Genomic DNA, 22,871 nt, shown 5'->3' with positions numbered 1-22,871 from the left:
ATAAATCAACAGAATGCAAATCAAATCTTGACGCCTGCTAGAAACCTTAGAACAGTTTGCATTTGCCAACAATGTAAAACTGAGATACTGTATCTATTCAGTTATTTATTATGACCCTGCAGCTGCCAGAACATTATATTACCAACCACAGGTCAAAAGTCCTGAGCATTAAGAAGCACCTCATATGCATTTTATATCATGTAAAATCAGAAACGTGTAATGGACAGCTGTGCAAAAAACAATGCTATGTGCAAATAATAAAATGCATATAATAGTCCAAAGTTATGCTAGCAAAATCAATATGATTATAAACTTATAAGAGAGAGGAGTATGTATTCCTGAATATTCTCTGAACGTTCAAAAGGTCCTGTTTTTTAAATGTTTAAAAAATGTTACTCTGAAACATTGGAACATTCCGTTTTATCATTTTGCTATTATTAAATGGTTATTCAATTATTATTTAAGACCAGATGACTTTGAAAGAACGGTCTACTAATGTTACTGAAAGAACGTTTGTTCATAACTTTGAGAGAACCTTGCCAGAAAGTTCTGAGAACCTTCCCTGTTGGCATGGGAATCTGTTACTTGATAGAAGATAATCATAGCGACGACACGCCCTCGTCCTCAGAAACCATGATCCAAACAATGCAAGGTAAATAGTTTGACTCTGGTATAGGTTGCATAACTGAATTTGAAAGGTCCTGAAGTGAAACCAGCTGTGATCCAGCACATTACATTTCAATGGAGTGACCCGGGATCAAGTGATTGCTCAGGGGCACAATGCTGAGAGATCGCGTCTCAGACCTGCAAACTGAGCTTCAGCCACAACGCCACATCCGTCGTCTACGTGCACAAATATAGACGCAGCCTCGGCACCATTTCAATATGTGGCGCATTATTTGCCACCCAGATTTGCTAATGTGACCAGATGCTTTTATTTATATTAACATAACCTGAATATCATCTCAATTGCCTGAGTGATAGATGGAGGTTTTAGCAACTCTGTTGGGAGCAGCCATTTGTGTGCGCGTGTGTGTGTGGATGTGGAATTGTGCTAAGACAGGAGCTTACCGTCCTAATGTGCTAAATCCAGTATGTAGTACACTGTGTTGAGTATCACACACACACATTCATCTGAGGTCAATTGTGAAGACCAAGTTCCTTACTAGTGAGGTGTTTATACTTAAAATAAGTATATAAACCATGAAAACATGGATATAAAGCGCTTCTCTGTGGAGTTATTTACTAGGCTAGTGGCTAATGGATGCAGAATGAAGTGGGTCAAATCAGTACATGAATGCATTATGGCAAATACTGAAAATTATTATATGATAGTAAAGGTGAAATGTGTAATTTGTGTGGCATTAATGGCTTAAATTGTCTTGGTTTACATATAATAAGATTTAGAGCAGGATTAGAAGATCGGATCGTTTTGTCATATCTTTGAATCTGCAAAATTAACTTTAATGAAGTCATTTTGAACAAGTTAAAATGTTATATTTTCTATAGCCAATTTTCCTGAGTATGTGCACATTTGTGACCTTTGATCATATTCTGAATTAAGAAATCAGTATAATGCAGCCATTGATAAATTAAAAGTCTTGAGTCTTTCGTTCATTTGTCACGTGACGGAAATGTATGAATCGCGTATCACTACCTGAAAGACGTTTTTTTACTTTTATTAAATCTGCTCAAATAACAAATGATCGGTTATCAAGCATTATCACTAGCCGCGTTTCCATTCAAATTGCGGAAATTGAAATTGCGAATCGGAAAAATGCCCAATGGAAACGCGTCAATTTCGCAAAAACTCCCATATATCGCAAAAAACTTTTTACGCTCGTATGAGTTGGTTTTTCAGGCAATTTGAAAAAGAACATATTCGCAAAACTGCAATGGAAACAGTTTTTCCGCATTTAGAGGTCACCTGGCGTAGGAAGACGGTCATTCTTCAAAGATGACGCCGTATGTCGGACAGAAGGCGAGAGTTCTTTATTAAACTCATGAAAGAGAATATAATTACTGGAATACTGGATTCTAAACAACAAAGAAATGCCACAAATTATCATGAAGACCTTGAAGCAGATATGAGGGAGAAACACCTATCCGTGGCCGCTCCCAACACGCCTACGTCTCCTTCGATTAAAAATAATGGCTAGTGTGGTGGATGGGATATACATAAACCTACAACATACGTGGCATAATTTTGGAATGACTTATCGCGAGAGGAAAAAAAAAAGTTTTAGTCGCATAACATCGGTTAATGGAAACCCTGTCATTTCGCAATAGTTTATTTATCAACATTTAGAAAATATATCGCAAAAGTTTTGCGCAAATTTGTAATGGAAACGCGGCTAATGTTAAACATAATAAATCCAAACAGCATACATTTAAATCAATAAATAAATAAAAGTCCTTATGAATACTGAAATATATGCAAAATTCACTTTAAGGTGTTTGAACACTGCTGTGTGTCCACAGTGTGTGAGAACCAACCAGCCTATAATGTTAAAAGTCCACTCCCTCATTTTTTATAATTCCCATAAATCAAAAGCAGTCTCTTCAAATGAACGGATTCTTGAAGCTCCGCCAGCTCATTTGCATTTAAAGGGACTCACACAAAAACGCAGTGTTTTTGCTCACGCCCCAAAAAGTGACAAGTATTTTGAGCTAAAACTTTTAAATTTTAAACTTAAGGTGACCCCTTTAAACTTTGAACAAACGGTCTATTAATACTAGAAGAACATTTGTTCATAACTTTGAGAGAACCTTGCCAGAAAGTTCTGAGAACCTTCCCTGTTTGCTGGGTATCTGTTACTTGATAGAAGATAATCATAGCGACGACGAATCATAGCACCCTCGTCTTCAGAAACTATACTGACAGTTTGACATTTTCAGTGCGTGAGATTGTCCTGTTTTGTTGTTGCCAGTGAGCTCTTGAAGCTCCTCCCTCTTCTTGAAAGGGGCCGGGAGCACCAGCTCATTTGCATTTAAAGGGAAACACACAAAAACGAAGTATTTTTGCTCACCCCTAAAAAAAGTGGAAAATATTAACATGCCATAAAAAATCTGCGGGGTTATTTTGAGCTAAAACTTCACACACACTGGGACATCATAGACTTATTTTACATTTTGTAAAAAGGGGCATAATAGGTCCCTTTAAACTTAAGGCGGGATTATCAATATATATTGTAAATAATTTGGAGTTTTAAAGAAATTCTTTTCTCACTTGTTTTTATTTTTAGGATTGAAATAAAATGTACAAAGCTTTTTTTAAATGCCACAAAATTTGGAAGAACTTTAACAAATCTACATTATGTGACTGTGTTTCCTCTGGAAATGCTGCAATCATTGGTGTAGAAATCACATTAGAAAAAAACATGAACTACTGGTTATTGCTTGAATTGATCAGTTATGTTATTTTTTACATGGGATGTTATGAGCTTAAGGTGTTACAGTAGAGGTTTGTGAGAGCTTACAACTTTACTGTTGTAATTTGTATGTGTGGTTTGAAATGTGATATGTTGCTTTAAAAAAGAGGCCGGGGAAGACAGACAAATGACATCATGGGTTGGGGTTTATATTTTATAGAGACCTAAAAGGGTAACAACATCCTTCATAAGGAAGCAGTGCTGTACTGATCCACCCTACTTACTTTTTAAGATTGCGGGCACTAAATATATAATTGAGCTGGAGCTGGAAATCGATTAAATCAAAAGTGGAAACATAAAAACATCCTGTGTGGCACATCCTCTTAGTTAACCTAAAATAAATTGCTGCACATCTGTGGTTACGGGTCATTATACTTCGAGACAGTAATTTGTCTGACCATAAGAGCCTGACCACAAGATGTTTTTGCTATTTGATCCCGGTGTGGTCGCTCGTTGGATTCCTGACCTGACATAAGAGAGGTTAGAAGTTATCATGGCCTTTTAACAAGCACCATGGCAACAACGCGCCCTCCTGAGAATGAGGCGGGTGGATGTTAGGCATGCTGCTATTTCAGACCACATGATCACTGAGAGTTTCTCATCATCAGAGTGGAAACATTTTGATGAAGTTGCATCAACACCTCAATTGCCAAAACAAAAAATTAGCACTCAACCGACATGGGGTTTTCAACCGCAGATGCTGATAACTAGGAAATATTTATTTAATGTAAATAAAATTCACTTTTTTTTTAAACTCTGGTGCTCTTCAGTCATTTTTGTTTTTTTTAGAACTTTTACTTAACCAGAAAGGTTCAGAACTTGGTAAAGGTTTTGATACTTGCTGTGTGAACACACAAAGAAATCATGTCCATGTCAAATAGTCACACTTGTATTATTCACGGTCAAAAATTACCACTTTGGATTGGGAGACGAATTTAATCTAATGGAAACGTTACTGCACCCAAACTAAATTTTACTGAAAGCTAATTTTTTGAGATATCGGGCCCTATCATACACCTGCCGCAATGCGACGTAAGGCGCGACACAAGTGTTTGTTGATAGGTTCAGCCCGACGCAGTTATCATTTTCACGTCCAGCGCCACGTTGTTTAAATAGCATTTAAATTGACTAACAAAAACCTGGTCTAAAGTCAACAGCGCGGCGTTATTTAAAGGGCATGTTAGTAATATGCGCCTATATGCGGCCTACAACGGCCATACACTCTGCTTATTACACACACAGGGACGGGCAACAGCACACAAACATGTTTAAATATAAAAAAATAAATAAAAGGATACGTTCAGTCTTTCCGCTCACATGTAAATAGCGAATCCGCCATGGTGCGAGCGCAACTGGCTTTTAAAGGGAAAGGGAGATGAGACTCTGATTGGTTTATTGCTCGTTACGCCCAAAACACACATATTACTCACTAAGAGACGAGGTACAACCCTTTTAGACCATGTGCCTAGTGCGCTGACCATTTTATTTTCGTCGTTTAAATAGCAAAAGTGGATTCGGACTTAAATGCACCTGCGCCATGAGCTTTAGACCATGTGCTCAGAACGTTAAAATAGGGCCCATCAAGTTTAAAACTACTTTAGATTATTTATGGCTTTGATTTTTTTAGAGTAAAACATGTTTTGGGGGGGGAAAATTAAACTATGACTTAAGTTATACACAAAGATCTTACGTGCTCTCAGCAAGTGTGTGTAAAAATATACAGAAGAAGGTCAGTTTATTCCACCTATACTTTTCTGGTGTCATATTTATAGGATTGTAGAGCTTCCATGTGGCCGACTGCCGGAGGATTCCTAAAACATATCAGCTTACTACTCGGAGTTCTGGAATATATTTATCATGAGGGCAGATGATGTCAGAATGATTACATAGTAACTTAGGTGGTGGTCATCAGTCATGATTCACTAAAGCATTTGGTCATCTGGTCAGCAGGTTGAACATTTTATTGAATGAATGCATTGCAGAAATATATATAAAAACATGCCTTTTGTAGTGTCATTGAAACATTAATATAAATATATATTACTACTGTAAAGTTCATGTTTCATTCAATGCGCTATACTTGCCGTTTCTCTGTAATGATTTGTAACATTTAATAGCAATTTCTGAGTCAACTTTTCAAAGTAAATCCTAAATGACTTTTTCAGTGTATTCTAATTCACTGTTCTAATGGGTAAATGTAAATAGTTGTAATCTGTATAATTTTAACTTGAGCTTTTTCTCCTTTCTTCCCACAGAGGTAAACTCAGAGGGTAAGTGACATCATTCACTTTTAGACATTAAAGTTGCATATATACACTTGACTGAATGTGTTTCTCACAACTATGTAACCGCATATTTAGGATTTAGCAGGACCAAATGTATAGGTTAACAATTTAAGAATTAACCATTTAAAAACATATCAGTCAACCATTAATCTAAATATTGGGGCACTGATTTGTGCATGTGTATATTTATGCCAATAAATGTAATATGACCAAAATTGTTTAAATATTTGTATGTCTAATTTGATTACAAGTCACACATATGTCAGTTTTGACTAGGTAAAATAATGTCTCAGCCATATATATATATATATAATGTATATGTATGTATGTATATATATATATATATATATATATATATATATGTATGTATATGTATGTATGTGTATATGTATATGTATATGTATATATGTGTATATATATATATATATGTATGTATGGTCTCAGCTTTCACATTACGAATTATGTTATTATGTTATTACGAATGTTGCTTTTGAAGCAAAATGTGGGCGTGGCGTGACAGATCGATTTAACCCCCTCGTCAGTTCAAAATGGCAGCGTCGAGCGAACCAATCTTCCTCAATATTAATCATAGCGCGACATAAACATGAGTGATCCTCTGAAGGTACGCTGAAATAAAGTACTAAACTTACTGAAATGTATTGTGTGTCTCATGTGATCGCACAACCAGTGTTCCAACAGCGAAACGACGTCAACAAATTACAAACAATATGTCACGTGACGTTACATTTACCTCAGAAAATCAATGTCCATAAAGTTAGCTAAAAATTAGAAATTTTCAGAAGAGCTGCTGTGAAATCGTGAATATATTGTTGAAAAATGTATAATTTATTAACTATATTATACATTATTATATTTCTACTTTCTTACCTCGTCTAATGTCACTTTTTCTCATTTCTTCCCACAGAGCTAAAACCTGATGGTGAGTGAAATCATTAGCATGCATCGTTTCCAAACGACAAGTGTATTTAACCATTGAAAAATATAAAGCTATGCATACACTAGGTTTCTTTAGTTTAATGTTGTTCTTTCATCTGCAGAAGCTCCAGGAGAGGATGGTAATAAATCTGAATGTTATATAAATCCCTTAGTAACTTCATCAATCCTCCTTTTGTATAATCCTTATATAAACCACTTACTACTAACTATATAAAGGAGTCACTTAGAATTTCTTTTAGAGTTCTAAGCCGGATGCATGACATGACTCTATAATTTGGTACAATCCAATTATATTTACATTGAGGTGTGTGTAAATATAATTGGCCCGTCCTAATATGGAAATACATTTTAATTAAAATGAATGAAAAAACTGAGAAGAGGAAAGAATGGTTGACTCTTACCCTGTGCATGAAGCTCACCCAGAATTCAGTTATTACAGTGATACTATCATAATTGTAATTCGTTGTTAATTTTAGACAACAACCCATTGTATTGCTCGAAATTAATATGTTTTAAATATTTGAAAGGAATATTTAAAATGGAACCAGCGTGCGTCTTGCTGACAGAATTTTCACCATGACTTGTTATTTAATGGATAATTATCTGTGAATATCCGAGTCTGTCTGCATATGTGTGTTTTGTATTTATATAACATACCTGTTCCATGCTTGCAGAACGAACCGAGCTGACAGGACTTTTTGTGGAGAAGCCGGAAAGTGTGGTAGCCATCGCAGGTATAGAAACATACACGCGCGCGTTACTTTTGTTATTACAGGATGAATGTTGTGTTGATATTATTGATGTTTTGTACACAGGTAAAGATGTATCGTTTGTGGTCAAAGTGGACTCCACTAACCTCACACGTAAACCCACCATGAAGTGGTTAAAGGGGAAGTGGATGGACCTCGGCAGCAAAGCAGGAAAACACATCCAGATTAAAGAGACCTATGACAGAAACACTAAGGTTAGAGGGCAGTGTGTTGTCATATATAATGCCATACATGGGCGTCGGAAGCAATAAAATAAATACTTTTTACTGGAGTTGGTGACATTATGTACAAATAGGCCATATTGTTTACTAATCATCTGGTTGGTCCAGACAAATTTATGGAAGACACTATGGCTGCGTCCCAATTCGCCTACTTATACTACGTCCTAAAAGTATGTACTCTTTTTGTGAAGAAAAAGTACATACTTTTGAGTGTGTAGCAGAAGAGTATGCAAGCTTTGGGACATACTACTTCGTCATCTTTAACGGACTCTGTTACGTGCGTCCCGTCACCGCTTAAACTGTCAATCATCGTCACAGTTCAAATCCCCCACTTTACATTTAATTTCCTACCGTATCGGAGAGAAATGTAGTCGCTCGTTGATCTGCCTTTCGTGGGTCTTTAGACTCCTCTCATGTGTTTGCAAAGTTAATGGCCAAACGTATCATTACAAAAGTTCTCAATGCTGCTGAAGGAGAAATATAATGTGGATAATATTGAATAAATATCTTTTCGTCAAGTTAAATACTGATAATTGCTCACTCAAACCACTTTATCTAATCCTCTCCACTTAACCGTCAGACTCGCGTAACCGTCATGTTTGTAGTTTTTTAAACACTTTTTATCCGCGTTTGTAGTTCTAATCGAATCCTCGTCCATCTCGCAATGGGTTGTGGGTAATATCAGCCGTTAAGAGTGCGCATCGATCTGCACTTCGGATTCTGACCGGAAATAGTAAACCATCCGGGAATCTTTGGAATACTCTTTTCAACATACTAAGATTTGGGACATACTAATTCTTTTTTCGAATACTATTTAGTACGGATAGTATGCGAATTGGGACGCAGCATACATTTATTACTGTGGCAATAGTGTAGGGGTAAAGAGCAAGGCCAAGGTTCGAATCCGCCTTATGCCGAACTCGCGCTACTCCCTTTTCCCATCACATATCAGATCGGAAAGGCATTTCTTTTCCATAAAAATTAAGAAAATATTTAAAATAAAGAGCCTAATGTGTTTAATAATAAAGTTTTTATCGGTTATGGGTAGGTGAATGGACATATGCACTGAATTAGAGCCGGTAAAAGTGAATGGGTCCAATATCATTGGTCTTAAAAAGAAAACATACTTTGGTTGTGACGCCCATGATACCATATAACATATTGTTCCGAATATTAGACGACCCTGATTATGAGACAAACACCTTTTTTCAAGATGTACCGTTTTGGAAAAAGGCTTTTTGATAAAGAAAATGCTTTTATTTGGAAATAATTTTCATACTACATATTTACATTTTTTGTATTGAAAGTATCGTAAATACTGGTAAAATGTACCAACGATCACATTTAAAAATAAAAACTTTGGCATTTCATAAAACCATCTGAATTATATAACAATTCGGCTATCCATCTCATGGTGAAAAGCATGTAGCCTACCAAAAATCGTATTGGATTTAGCAGGACCAAATGTATAGGCTAATAATTTAAGAATTAGCCATTTAAAAACATATCAGTCAACCATTAATCTAAATATTGGGGCACTGATTTGTGCATCTGTGTATATTTATGCCAATAAATGTAATATGACCAAAATAGTTAAAATATTTGTATTTCTTTGACTCTCTCGTTCTCTCCCAGATCTACACATACGAGATGAAGATCGTCAAGGTGGTCCCAGGAGACGCAGGTGGATACAGGTGTGAAGTGACTGTCAAAGACAAATGTGACAGCTGCACCTTTGAGATCACTGTGGAGGGTTAGTGTGTCTTTCACACACAATCAAACACAACAAAAATAACACTTACACGCTTTATCTCTTTATCTCTCATCTGTAAATGACTGCTCTATATTTATCATTCTTGCTTTTCTGTAGCTGCTGAGCAAGAGGAGGAAGCTGATATTTTGTCTGCCTTCAAAAGAGCGTAAGTCTCAGTAGACAGACAGACAGGCAGACAGACAGACAGACAGAACTATTTCTCACAATTTGTGACTGGACAGTTACAGGAGTAAATGTAAAAACACATATTGGTCAACAGTTAATCTAATTTAAATCTAAATTTTGGGTTGTATACAGTATATGATAACATTGACATGCAAATTGTTCTTTTGTCTTAATTCACAATGCACACTTGTGAATCACACAATATACACCGATCAGGCATAACATTATGACTATAGTGCTGGTCCCCCTTTTGCTGCCAAACAGCCCTGACCCGTCGAGGCATGGACTCCACTAGACCCCTGACGGTGTGCTGTGGTATCTGGCACCAAGATGTTAGCAGTAGATCCTTTAAGTCCTGTAAGTTGCGAGGTGGGACCTCCATGGATTGGACTTGTTTGTTCAGCACATCCCACAGATGCTCGATTGGATTGAGATCTGGGGAATTTGGAGGCCAAGTCAACGCCTCAAACTCGTTGTTGTGCTCCTCAAACCATTCCTGAAGCATTTTTGCTTTGTGACAGGGCGCATTATCCTGCAGAATCATGATTCCTGTGATTCATCAGACCAGGCCACCTTCTTCCATTACTCCGTGGTCCAGCTCTGATGCTCACGTGCCACTGTTGGTTCTTTGGGCGGGGTCAGGGGTCAGCATGGGCACGCTGACTGGTCTGCGGCTCTGCCGCCCCATACGCTACAAACTGAGATGCTCTGTGTATTCTGACACCTTTCTATCAGAACCAGCATTAACTTCTTGAGCAGTTTGAGCTCCAGTAGCTCGTCTGTTTGATCGGACCACACGGGCCAGCCTTCGCTCCCCACGGGCATCAATGAGCCTTGGCCGCCCATGACCCTGTGGCCGGTTCTCCACTGTTCCTTCATGACCCTGTGGCCGGTTCTCCACTGTTCCTTCATGACCCTGTGGCCGGTTCTCCACTGGTCCTTCATGACCCTGTGGCCGGTTCTCCACTGGTCCTTCATGACCCTGTGGCCGGTTCTCCACTGGTCCTTCATGACCCTGTGGCCGGTTCTCCACTGGTCCTTCCTCTGAGCATTTTTGATAGAGACTGACCACTGCAGACCGGGAACAGCCCACAAGAGCTGCAGTTTTGGAGATGCTCTGACCCAGTCGTCTATCCATCACAATCTGGCCCTTGTCAAACTCGCTCAAATCCTTACGCTTGCCCATTTTTCCTGCTTCTAACACATCACCTTTGAGAACAAAATGTTCACTTGCTGCCTAATATATCCCACCCACTAACAGGTGATGAAGAGATCATCAGTGTTAGTCACTTCACCTGTGTCATAAGCCGCGTTTCCACCGCAGGAACTTTCCCCAGGGACTTTGGGCTGGTACTTGGTGTGTTTCGACCGCAGGGTCTAAATTAAGTTCCGGGTAAATATTTCCCCCTCCAAACGGCCCTGCTCCCGAGGTAGTACTTTTTCAAAGTTCAGGAACTTTCGGGGGTGGGACTTGGGCACTGAACATGCTGATTGGTTGAACTCACGCAGCATTTTATTTTAACCGACATTTTTAAGTCTTTTGCGAGGTTCGTTCTGCGTTCAGTAAATATCAGTCTTGCTCTTTCTGTCCGATAAAAGTTCCTGTAAAAAAAGTTCCTGGTACAAATTGTTCCGGGTAATTTCGGTGGAAACGCAGCTATAATGTTATGCCTGATTGATGTATATACATTTATCTAAAAAAATATTTTTACAAGTATGTGTATTGCATGAAATTCAACATGCTCTTGTACAGTGATGCTGGGGAGGACGACGGAAATCTGGACTTCAGTGCCCTTCTCAAAGCTGCTAAAAAGTAAGTGTGCACTCTGTCCTGTAAAACCACACTCCATCTCCTCTAACCACTTAACTTTTATTGATCACGTCAATTTCACAGAAAAAAGAGGCCAGAGCCTGAGGCGGAGATCGACGTTTGGGAGCTTCTGAAGAGCGCTCATCCCAGCGAGTATGAGAAGATTGCATTTCAGTACGGCATCACTGACCTGCGTGGAATGTTAAAACGACTCAAGAAGATGAAGGCTGTGGAGCCCAAAACTAGCGAGGGTACGAGAGCGAGAGAGACGAATGAAAAATCAAGTCTATGAGCTTCCGTTTGTAAATGTGTGATCGTGTGTGGGATGTTTCCACAGCGTTCCTGAGACGACTGGAGTCGGCGTACTCCGTTCATAAGGGAAAGAAGATCGTCCTGTCTGTGGAGGTGGCTGACCCTAATTCTGAGGTCAAATGGCTCAAGAACGGCCAAGAGATCAAACCTTCTGCCAAGTGAGAATCCAGAAAATTCAGACGTATATTCAATTAGACAAAAAAAAGATGCATTAATTGGAAACCCAGACAAAAAAAATATTTTATTGAAAATCATGATCCAGTTTTTAATATTTTGAACCAAACAAAATGCCAAAAATAACATTCATATTTGGTCCAACTATACAGGCCATGAGAAGCACCGAGATCCAAACTTATTTTATGGCTTCTGTCATGTTTAATATTGTAAGGAGGTGGCGCACATTTGTGATTTAACCGACTCTTTGTGTGGCAGATACATCATGGAGGCCAATGGAAACATTCGAACCCTCACGATTAACAAATGCAGTCTGGCAGATGATGCGGCATATGAATGTGTTTGCGGGACTGATAAATCCTTCACTGAAGTCTTTGTTAAAGGTGTGTGTAAATCAAGTAACCTTTCAATAACAATATATATATTTTTTAAATATTATTGATTTATTTGTCTATTGACATGAACTTGTCTAGGCTTTTTTTTTTTTTTCACATTTTTATATAAAAAAACATAACTTGACATAGACTGACATAGACTACATAGACTTGGGATTATGCATCAACCCTATTAGCATAATAGTTTTCCCTTTTAGGGTAATGAACAATTCCATAATAAATGGAGAGTCTGGCCACTCTCCATTGACAAGCGTTTACTTCCTTGAAGGCGGGTACTCTGTTGAAGTTTAAAACTATTGGATCTTCCCAGAACCACTCGGGATCTTTCATAACCAATCGCTAACGTTTGGTCGTGACGTATGTCATGCGCCATTCGCCTCTGTTTCTCACATGGAAATCCATAAAAATAACTGCAGATTGTGCAACCACCTCAGTCATAAAACTGAGGTGCTCACGTGATCCATAACATACTGTAAATAAAATATCATATGCTTGGTATGATAAGAATAAATGCTGCTGTATATAACGGCCCAATTCAAATGTTTACGTGCTTTTCTTCCTTTTATTTTTTGAGCTTGAGGAAATATATTGCTCTTGAAAATACTTGCCAGCATTTAAAGAAATACAGGTCTAGAAATGCATCCAAATTACAGCGAAGCGCAACCGTACGGTGCTCTGCAGGGGTCAAAAAGGATATAAACAGTGAATTTTGAAGTGATATATTCTTGAAAACTCAGATGTGGATTCGGACGGCAATTAAATGACCACATGACCTTGGTGTTTGTCTAAAGCAGGAGGTCTTTCGGCCGGGGATTTTTACGCGGGTGGTGGGAGACGGACGGCAATAAAATCACTGACTAGCCCCTGCAAATGATGACAATGCCTTACGACCGAACGCGAAACAATTAACTCACCGGGGCTTCAGCAACTCCTTCATCACTAACAGAGCGAGCTGGAAAATCAAACCTTTACCGGGACACAACATCATGGCCTCCAAAAAAACTCAGCAAAGTTTGTTCTTGCTCCGGCTTTAACTTCTGGATATTCGGCAGCGGTGCCACAACGGAATGAATGGTTTCGCTCGATCTTTCTCCACCGCCATTACTGAACTACAACTCAAACTAGCGCACAACATCAACGTCATCGTTCTCAGACACTCCCTCTGTTCGCTGATTGGACCAGTAAAAATTTGTGCGGAGAAAACCTAAGAATATACCGCAGTCCAAGACGGAGAACTGAAGGAAAATGAAAATTGAGCGGAAGTCTCTTTCAGTTTATCTTATATTTCAGTAGGGGACGAGTAGTCAGGGGACGACCTTAAAATATCAGCACTCTTGTAATGGATTTTGCAAAGCAAACAGTTGATCATTGTGAAGTGAAATTTATTTAGCATATAATTCTCCTTCTAAGAAGCACATTGTAGTTTCATGAACTAAAGTCAAATTAAACTGTAAAAAATCCATCCCCTTTAGCATTGAATTCAAATGTATTTTATCTTGAGAGGGTACAATGCAATTTAATAACACTTTCTTTATCTGGTACAATGTTTAAAACCACATCAAATTTGTGCATTGCAGAACCACCGATCACCATCACTAAACTGCTGGATGACTATCAAGTTGTGGTTGGAGAAAGAGTGGAGTTTGAGATAGAAGTGTCTGAGGAGGGAGCACACGTCATTTGGTAAAAACATGCATACGAACTACAAACAGGCAATAGTTTGCAACATTTTGTCTCTTATGTTAAAATTGATTACTTTCAATTGTCCTGTCAAATGGCTATAATTACTTATTTAATCTCTGGAAACTGAGAAAAGAAATCAATTTAATGGAGACCTCCGTAGCCGTTTTAGTTCTCTTTACTTTCATCCATAGTACTTATATATTCACCACATATAGTCAAACCAACATTTATTCTGACACCTTCAACATTTTCTCACACTATCACAGTTTATTCGCTATAGTTTAGAAAATGGTAATAAAATATGACAAGAACTGTGTCAGAACAAATTCATGGTAAAAATGTTAGACAACTTTGATAGAAAGGGATGTAATGGATTACACTCAACAAATCAGCTCTTAAATTTAACTACACAATTAGATAATACCAATTTAGCTCCACCAATGAGCAAGCAATGCTTCAATTTGTTCAGTCTGTGGTGTCCAAGGTCACATTAGTGATTAAAGAAAAAACACTTCAGCAAAACATGATCAGCTCAAAGTGTCTGAATCATTTTGGTTACAAATTTTTACCAATTTTACTGGTAGTCACTGTATGAAGAATTTTTGGGTATAATATGTCACAGTTTACTTTATTTTGCTCTCCTCACTTACAGAAATGAACTATAGTGTCCTGCACACACTAGTGAAACATATCTGATGTCTGAATAATTTTGGTTTGACTGTATATATGTGTGTATAAATATGTTGCCTTTAATGTACGTGTACCTGTAGGATGTTTGAAGATGTGGAGCTGTCTCGAGATGATAAAAATGCGAAGTATCGATTTAAAAAGGATGGGAAACGTCACTGGCTTATTATTAATGAGGCAACACTAGAGGACAATGGAATGTACTTTGTTTACACCAATGGAGGCCAATCGAAGGGAGAGCTCATCGTTGAGGGTAAAATCTGATCTCTCCATACAACCGTTTTTTTATTTACATTTTGTTTAACCGATGGTTTTGTAGACCGAAGTTGACAACTCAATCTTTGTTTCTTGTCTTTGTCAATCTCAACCCCAGAGAAGGAACTAGAAGTGTTGCAAAGTATCGCAGATCTCACGGTCAAATCGGCAGAGCAAGCTATGTTCAAGTGTGAGGTGTCTGACGAAAAGGTCTCTGGGAAATGGTTTAAGGATGGCGTGGAAGTTCAGGCCAGTGACCGTATCAAGATTTCCCATATCGGCAGGTCAGCGTTCAGACACATTGTTCACTTCACTCTTGGATGTAATTAGACATGTTTTAAAGGGAACCGGTTATGCTCATTTTTACAAGATGTAATTTAAGTCTCCCCAGAATGTGTCTGTGAAGTTTCATCCTCACAGATAATTTATAAATCCATGTTGTAAATGCCTATTTCTGACTACAGTCAGAAAGTTTTCGTGCATGTGCCTTTAAATGCAAATGAGTAATATTATAATAGATCCCCTTCCTACATCAGAAGGGGAGAGAAATCTGAGCGGCTCCTTTTTTTCTGTGTTTGTGCTTGCAGAGCTACCAAAACAGACTTACTGGCTTGTACTTTTTCAGGTTTTCTGGGTTGGCAGATGCACGGGTGACCCGATTATAGTCTTTAAACATGGGAAAATGTCATGATATGTCCCCTTTAAATGTGTGTGTGTGTTCATCAATTCCAGGATTCATCGTTTAACCATTGATAACGTCAAGCCAGAGGATGCTGGAGATTACACGTTTGTCCCAGAAGGTTATGCGCTCTCAATCTCCGCTAAACTTAACTTCCTGGGTGAGAAGGAATCTCTATAGTGAGCAAAACTATCTCAGATTTGTTGATCTGTTGTGACCGTACATAATCAGATTATTGTTTTTCTTTCAGAAATCAAGATCGACTACGTTCCCAGACAAGGTAGGACCCGTGTTATTTTAGTTTTTATTTCAGGTTTATTATAGTTTTATTTACCGGACTTGCTTTGTCTTGCTCCTTTTAAGATCCCCCTAAGATCCATTTGGATGTGGCTGGTAATATGGTTTCTCAAAACACCATCATTGTCGTGGCTGGTAACAAGCTGCGTCTGGATGTGGAGGTCACAGGAGAGCCTGCTCCCACCGTCTGCTGGATGAAGGGAGATAAGGTACACACACTCTTGCGTAACTTTTATGACAATTACTACATGGTTAAATCATTAATTAAGACTCTAATACGGCAGTCTGCAACTTTATGGCACACGGAGGGATAATCACAGAATGGTTTGTTGAATCGGTGTGTTGGCAAAGGTTCAAATCTCACACTTTTAATAATATTTATAGCATCTAACTTAATAAATAAAACAGGCTGTGTGACTATGAGGAATGATTACTTCGAAATATACGTCTGTATGCAAGTTTGAGGGACTTTTTTTACATTAAATACATACACCTCATTAGATATTATCATGTGCCCGTGAGTATCCCTCCATAGGTTGCCGACTCTTTATTATATTGTGTAAAACATTTTAAATAATTCATAAAATAACTGAAGTTACTTATTTGAGATTTGGCCTAGTGGGTAATCCACATGCTCCAAATTGTATTAAAAGATAAAACAGTTATTTAAAATTGTAAAATATATTTTACAATATTACTGTTTTTAGTGATCAAATAAATGCGGTGAGCATACAAGGCCATGCAAAATTGTTTAATATTTTGCTAAATAAATGTGTATTACAGCCAGTGACAGACTCCGAGGGACGTGTGCGTGTGGAAAACAGGAAAGATCTAAGCTGTTTCATCATTGAAGGAGCAGAGCGAGAAGATGAAGGGAACTACAACATCACTGTCACCAATCCTGCAGGCGAGGACAAAGCCAACCTGTTCATCAAAATCGTAGGTGCGTTTCCAGCACTGCCTCTTTCTCCCCGCAGATGGCACTGTGGTTATGACCAGAACTGCTACAAAACACTATACAACCTCTAATGAGTGAATCACTGAATGCATCTTCAGGGTCTTAAATGCACAGTTTCATCTTATCAGTTCATGCATTCTCTGGAAATCAAACCCATGCCGTCTCTCCACTTTTGCAGATGTTCCTGACCCTCCCGAAAACGTGAAGTGTACTGGAGTAGGAGAAGACTGTGCCACTATTATCTGGGAGCCTCCAAAGTTTGATGGAGGAGCACCTTTAAAGGGTAAAACACACCTGTTAGTGGTAACACACACCTGTACCTTTTACAGGTAATTCAGCCCTACCTACTTAGATACTAAGACATTCACACAGCAGCAGAATACAGTTGTCAGATCTGTATTTTAGTACTAAAAGGGACAGTTCACCCAAAAATGAAAATTCTGTCATGAATTCCTCACCCTCATGTCGTTCCAAACCCGTAAGACCTTCGTTCATCTTCGGAACACAAATGTTCATCTTTTTGATGAAATCCGAGAGCTCTGACCTCTCCATAGACAGCAATTGAATTACCACGTTTAAAGTCCAGAAAGGTAGTAAAAACAGTCCATGTGACTAGTGGTTTAACATTAATGTTATGAAGAGACTAGAATACTTTAGTGCACAAAAACAAACAAAATAACGACTTTATTCAACAATCTCTTTTCGTCTATGCCAGTCTCCTATGCTGTTGACATAGTAAATACTAGGGCTGGGTAAAAAATAATCGATTTCTCGATTTTAATCGATTCTCACTTTTACAAAACAATATAGATTCTTAAATCCCAAGAATTGATTAGTCATCCTGTTTTCAGTTAATGAATTAAATAAACATGGTAGCGCACCTCCCATCCAATAAATCGCTATAATCTTTGTGCTTAATTACTATTGATATAAAACAAAGTCTCAGATTTCAAATTACGTCTATTTTTTTATGAAATTCAAAAGCATAAATACCGTTTTGGCGCTGTGGCGCGAGATCGCTCTGCCGCAGCTCAGCTCAAGGGAACCGGCAGCGTGCACATGAACGGATCTTCTCTTCCGCCTTAATACCAGTAACAGCGCAAAATAAACATAAATAAGCATCTGAAAGTGTGTTAAAAGATACAGGATAACTTACTGAAATCCGTATCATGTCACATGGAATAGCTCAAGTTTCAACCGCAGAAAGACGTAAGTAAAACGGCTAATAAGTAAACAATGTCATTTAACGTCACATTTACCCCAGAAAAAACATATCCAGTCACAGACAATGGCAGACAGAGACCTGGGCAGCTCTGGCATAATGTCAATAACACTTCTATAAACGACTTACAGGTTCTTTACAGTTATTTATGTAAACATGCCTAAAGTACCGAAAAAAGGTACCGTTGGGTACTGATACCGGTTAAAATGTGAATGGTACCCAACCCTACTGATGAGAGAATATGGGCTTGACTCCTGTTGCACATTCATACAGACACTACTGTAAGTTGCTGTGTGAACAGGACATTTCAAGACTCCTGTAAGTAAATGCAGTTGTCGATCCCAAAAACTGACAGTGTGGCCGTAGCTAGGGCTGTACGATTAATCGGAAAATAACCGAAACCGACATTCAGAACCTCTAACCGACGTATTTTTCCCATGCCGGTTATTTCGGTTTTCACGTGACTCCACCCCGTCAGTCACATCAAGTGCAGTTTGCAGGCACACACAGATGCAGGAGCAGTTATCTGTGTTTATAGGTGCCCAGAATCACTATAGTAACTGCATGTTTTACACAGTTTATACAGGTCAGTTAATTGCTGTTCTTATAGCTTACGCGCTGACACACACACACACACACACACACAGACGGCGCGCACAAGCCCCGAAGCCGCTTTCACTTTCGTGCTCATAAAGTTTGTCAAGTACATGCGTTTAAAGGCTTGCCAGTTTCAACATTTAAAGCGATTGTGCACTATTCAAAAACAACAATACGGAAAACTTGTCCGTTCAGTGCTCAGCTTTTTTCTGACACACAGAGAGCCGAGCCGTGTCACGTCTCTGACAATGCTCGCGCGCGCCCTGAAGGCAGATCTTTCACCTGCGTCCTCGCAAAGCTTGTCATTTGTATGTGTTTTAAGGCCTGCCAGTTTGAACATTAAAGTGATTTTAGTCCATCAGATGTGTATTATGTTGAACTAATGCCTGATCTATTGTGACAAACGAACACTCAGACAGAAGCTCGCACATCACGTGAAGATCGTGCGCAGAGGAGCGCAGAAACGCAGTGTCAACGCTGTCCTGTGACTAAAGTAAAGTCACTAAAGTAGCTTAGAAACTCAACCGTTATAGGCATATATTTTAATACCTTTGCAGTAAGTACAAACCGCAGCTTCATAATGAATAGAGACGGTATGAGTAATTCACACACAATCACTCTCTCAATGATGCATTCAGATGAATGTAATGTAGGCCTACTGTGCTAATTTATCTGTATCTGATAAAATCTTAAAATCACAAAGAAATGCACTTTTTCATTAGAAAAAAAAAATTCCACCTTTAATAGTAGAAAATATTTACAGTACAAACCTTATCAGTGAACTTACTCAACCTTAAGAGGGCAAAAAAAAAAAAAAAGAGTACAATAATCGTTCATTAATCGTAATCGAGGTCAAATGTTCAATTAATCGAGGTTTTTATTTTTGGTCAAATCGTTACAGCCCTAGCCATAGCCTATTAGACTCACATGGAAGAAGTCACTGCGTCATAACAACAGGAATCTGTTCTGCTTCTGTTTCCTAGGCTATCTGATGGAGAGGAAGAAGAAAGGATCATCTAGATGGACGAAGCTTAACTATGATGTGTATGAGAACACAACATACGACGCCAAGCGCATGATTGAAGGCATTCTGTACGAGATGAGAGTCTTCGCCGTCAATGGAATCGGGATGTCAGCGCCCAGTCTCAACTCCAAACCATTCATGCCAATCGGTGAGAACCAGTTGCAATTTTTTGCGATGTCATTTTGATGTCTCCTGTTTTAACTCTTGGTTTTCTTTTTCTCAGCCCCCACCAGTGAGCCCACAAAGTTGACCGTTGATGATGTCACCGACACTACGTGCTCACTGAAGTGGTTTGCTCCGGAGAAGGTCGGAGCTGGAGGGCTGGATGGATACCTCATAGAATACTGCAAGGAAGGAGGTGAATCGTCTTCTACAGCGAATTATTCCAGTCCTAAACTAACACTACACAAAGCTAGTGGACACATAGTGGAACCAAGTTCTCAACTGTCAGGGTTCCCACTCGTCCTGCAAAACCTTGAAAACCTGGAAAATTGATAACACATTTTCCAGTTCTGGAAAACACATGGGAAATTAGACAAAATGTAAAATGTCCTGGAAAATCTTGTTGTTGTCTGGGAAAATTCTTTAAAAAAAAAGTTATTTCTTTAGCCGAGTATTTATAGTTTATCGCTGGCCCAAACAATTAGCGCTAGTTGCAGAAAGCACATGTTCAGGAATGCTGAGTTTGATACGTATGAGTAGTATTTTTGAATAATGATGTTTAGTCTTGTGATGTAATAGCTAACTGCTCAAATTATGCAGTGGATGTTAACTCGTAAGCTGCTACCTAATCACATCATTTTGATATAAAGTCACATTTGTGTGTTATAAAGTCAGAATTGCAAGATATAGTCAGAATTGCGTGATATAAACTCGCAATTCTGACCTTTTCTTCAGAATTGACTTTTTTGCACAGTTGCGAGTTTATATCTTGCACTTCTGACTTCTTTTCTCAGAATTGTGAGATCTAAACTGCAATTGCAAGTTATAAAGTCCAATTCTGAGGAAAAAATAATTGCGACAATTTTTGCGTTTATATCAAAAATATGTAAACTCGCAATTGCGCAATTGTCTCTCTGTTTCAGAAACGGAGTGGCATCCTGCTAACACGGATCTCGTTGGGCGTCACAGTTACGTGGTGAGAAACCTTCCCACTGGAGAGAAGATTAATTTCCGTGTGTTTGCAGTAAATATTGCAGGCCAAAGCCCTCCTGCATTGCTCGGGCAACCAGTCACTGTCAGAGAGATTATGGGTAAGGACAAAGAAAGATTCATGAAACATGAGGTGTGTATTTCTAGCTGTTTCTTCACAGTGATGTTCTCCACTCGCTTCAGAGCATCCTAAGATCCGTCTGCCTCGTGACCTCAGAACCAAATACATCAGGAGGGTCGGAGAGAAAATCAACCTTGTCATCCCCTTCCAGGTGTGTATGTTAAATACAGATCAACCACATCCAAATCCATATCACCAATTAACAAGTATATGTGTGTGTTTTAGGGCAAACCTCGTCCTGTTGCTACATGGCTGAAGGACGGCCAGCCGGTAGATGAGAAGAAAGTAGGTGTCAGGAACTCAAACGTCGACTCCATCCTTTTCATCCGCTCCGCTGAGAGAGATCACTCGGGAAAATACACACTTGTCTTGAAAATTGAAAACATGGAGGACTCAGCCATCATAGACATCCGAATTGTAGGTAAGACAAAAAGATGTGTAGATGCCGTTTTATCCAACAAATGAATATCATTCTAACTAGTGGTGTACCAATAAGGATTTTTCATTGGTCGATACTGATATATAGTTTAGTGGTGAAATAATAGACATATAATAATAACAAATAACTAATTAAATATTTTTTTAACACAATATTTAAAACAAAATATTAACTTGCCTGCTGAGATTTTAAGTAAATATTTCAGATTTGCATGTTCACGGTTCTCTGATTTCAGTCACATGACATGCAGGTAATCAAATAAATATATTGAATCTTTTATAGCAAGTTATTTATTTTGAATGTATTTTAAAAATATTTATTTTAATTGATCATTGTTGTATATATATTTAATTACCTACGCTTATTTATTGTAATTGTACATGTAATATTTTGTTTTAATTATTATTTATTTAATTATTTAATAATTATACATTTTATAAATTTAGTTATTATTTATGTGAATATAAATAATTAAATAATAGTTATGTATTTATTTTATTTTTACATGTGTATAATTTAATTACTATTTATTAATAAATAATTAATAAAATGTAAAATTAAATAATGATTGTATTCATTTTAAATCAATTAAATTGAAAATAATCAAATGTAATAAATATATAAATTTTAAAATTATATTTATATAAATAATTACGTTAACAGTAGTGCTGTCAAATCGATTAATCGCCTCCAAAAGAAAAGTTCATGTTTACATTCTGTGTGTGTGTGTGTGTGTGTGTGTGTGTGTGTGTGTGTGTGTGTGTGTGTGTGTGTGTGTGTGTGTGTGTGTGTGTGTGTGTGTGTGTGTGTGTGTGTGTGTGTGTGTGTGTGTGTGTGTGTGTGTGTGTGTGTGTGTGTGTGTGTGTGTGTGTGTGTGTGTGTACTGTGTATAAATATTATTCATATATAAATATGTATATATTTAAGAAAAACATTTTTTATATTTATATATAAAATATTTATATATTATATGTATATATATATATATATATATACAGTTTATACATTAATGATTTTGTTTTTATATATACCAGTCCCTCCAGAAAAACGCGATTATGCGATTGCGTGATTTAACGCATAATCAGCCAAAGTCCGCATATTCATGCGGGGGCCGCATTTTTTCAAATACGCCGCACTTTCGCCGCATAAATTGCCTATTTCCGCGTGCAAAATATGCGGGGCTATCATGATTTCATAATCCCCGCATTTTCGTTGCAAAAAAAGTCATATATATTAGCAGAAAGTTGAAAAATTTTCATTTACTTCACACAAGAGCCGCCATTTCCGCCTATTGCCATGGGAACGTTTTGAAGTGACGTGATTACCCGACGCGAACGTCATCGAAAAGCTTCAAACCCCGTGGAGAAACCATAGATACCGGTGAAACCATGATGCAGCACAAACTCCCATTGGCCAACAAAAATAACAGCAAAAGAGCAAAGCAGTTTCCCTGTGTGCTGACT

At 38.1% G+C, this 22,871-nt stretch overlaps 1 protein-coding gene across 7 annotated transcripts in view; it reads left to right on the top strand.

Annotated features, from left to right (window-relative positions):
• mybpc2b (myosin binding protein Cb) overlaps positions 1-22,871 on the top strand; it is a 54,581-nt gene that overhangs the window by 6,752 nt on the left and 24,958 nt on the right. For 5 of the 7 annotated variants that reach the window (XR_013815677.1, XM_079806368.1, XM_079806367.1 and 2 more), the window contains exons 2-23: positions 5,687-5,705; positions 7,348-7,407; positions 7,489-7,637; positions 9,300-9,417; positions 9,535-9,583; positions 11,357-11,416; positions 11,498-11,664; positions 11,751-11,883; positions 12,158-12,282; positions 13,872-13,977; positions 14,748-14,917; positions 15,038-15,203; positions 15,652-15,758; positions 15,849-15,878; positions 15,962-16,104; positions 16,679-16,838; positions 17,032-17,136; positions 19,656-19,844; positions 19,920-20,054; positions 20,782-20,949; positions 21,032-21,120; positions 21,195-21,390. Coding sequence is in view for 6 of the 7 variants with exons in the window: in XM_079806368.1 (XP_079662494.1) it covers positions 7,548-7,637; positions 9,300-9,417; positions 9,535-9,583; positions 11,357-11,416; positions 11,498-11,664; positions 11,751-11,883; positions 12,158-12,282; positions 13,872-13,977; positions 14,748-14,917; positions 15,038-15,203; positions 15,652-15,758; positions 15,849-15,878; positions 15,962-16,104; positions 16,679-16,838; positions 17,032-17,136; positions 19,656-19,844; positions 19,920-20,054; positions 20,782-20,949; positions 21,032-21,120; positions 21,195-21,390 (2,506 nt within the window). In the remaining variant the exon portion in view is untranslated. Of the gene's footprint in view, positions 1-5,686; positions 5,706-6,641; positions 7,408-7,488; positions 7,638-9,299; positions 9,418-9,534; positions 9,584-11,356; positions 11,417-11,497; positions 11,665-11,750; positions 11,884-12,157; positions 12,283-13,871; positions 13,978-14,747; positions 14,918-15,037; positions 15,204-15,651; positions 15,759-15,848; positions 15,879-15,961; positions 16,105-16,678; positions 16,839-17,031; positions 17,137-19,655; positions 19,845-19,919; positions 20,055-20,781; positions 20,950-21,031; positions 21,121-21,194; positions 21,391-22,871 lie in introns of all 7 variants that reach the window. The other 2 variants (XM_079806366.1, XM_079806365.1) reach the window with 1 other exon arrangement.

Source organism: Gobio gobio (assembly GCF_949357685.1).
Source record: "Gobio gobio genome assembly, chromosome: 23".
NCBI classification, from domain to species: Eukaryota; Metazoa; Chordata; class Actinopteri; order Cypriniformes; family Gobionidae; genus Gobio; species Gobio gobio.
Note: the sequence above shows the minus strand (reverse complement) of the source record. Positions and strands in the feature narration are given on the sequence as shown.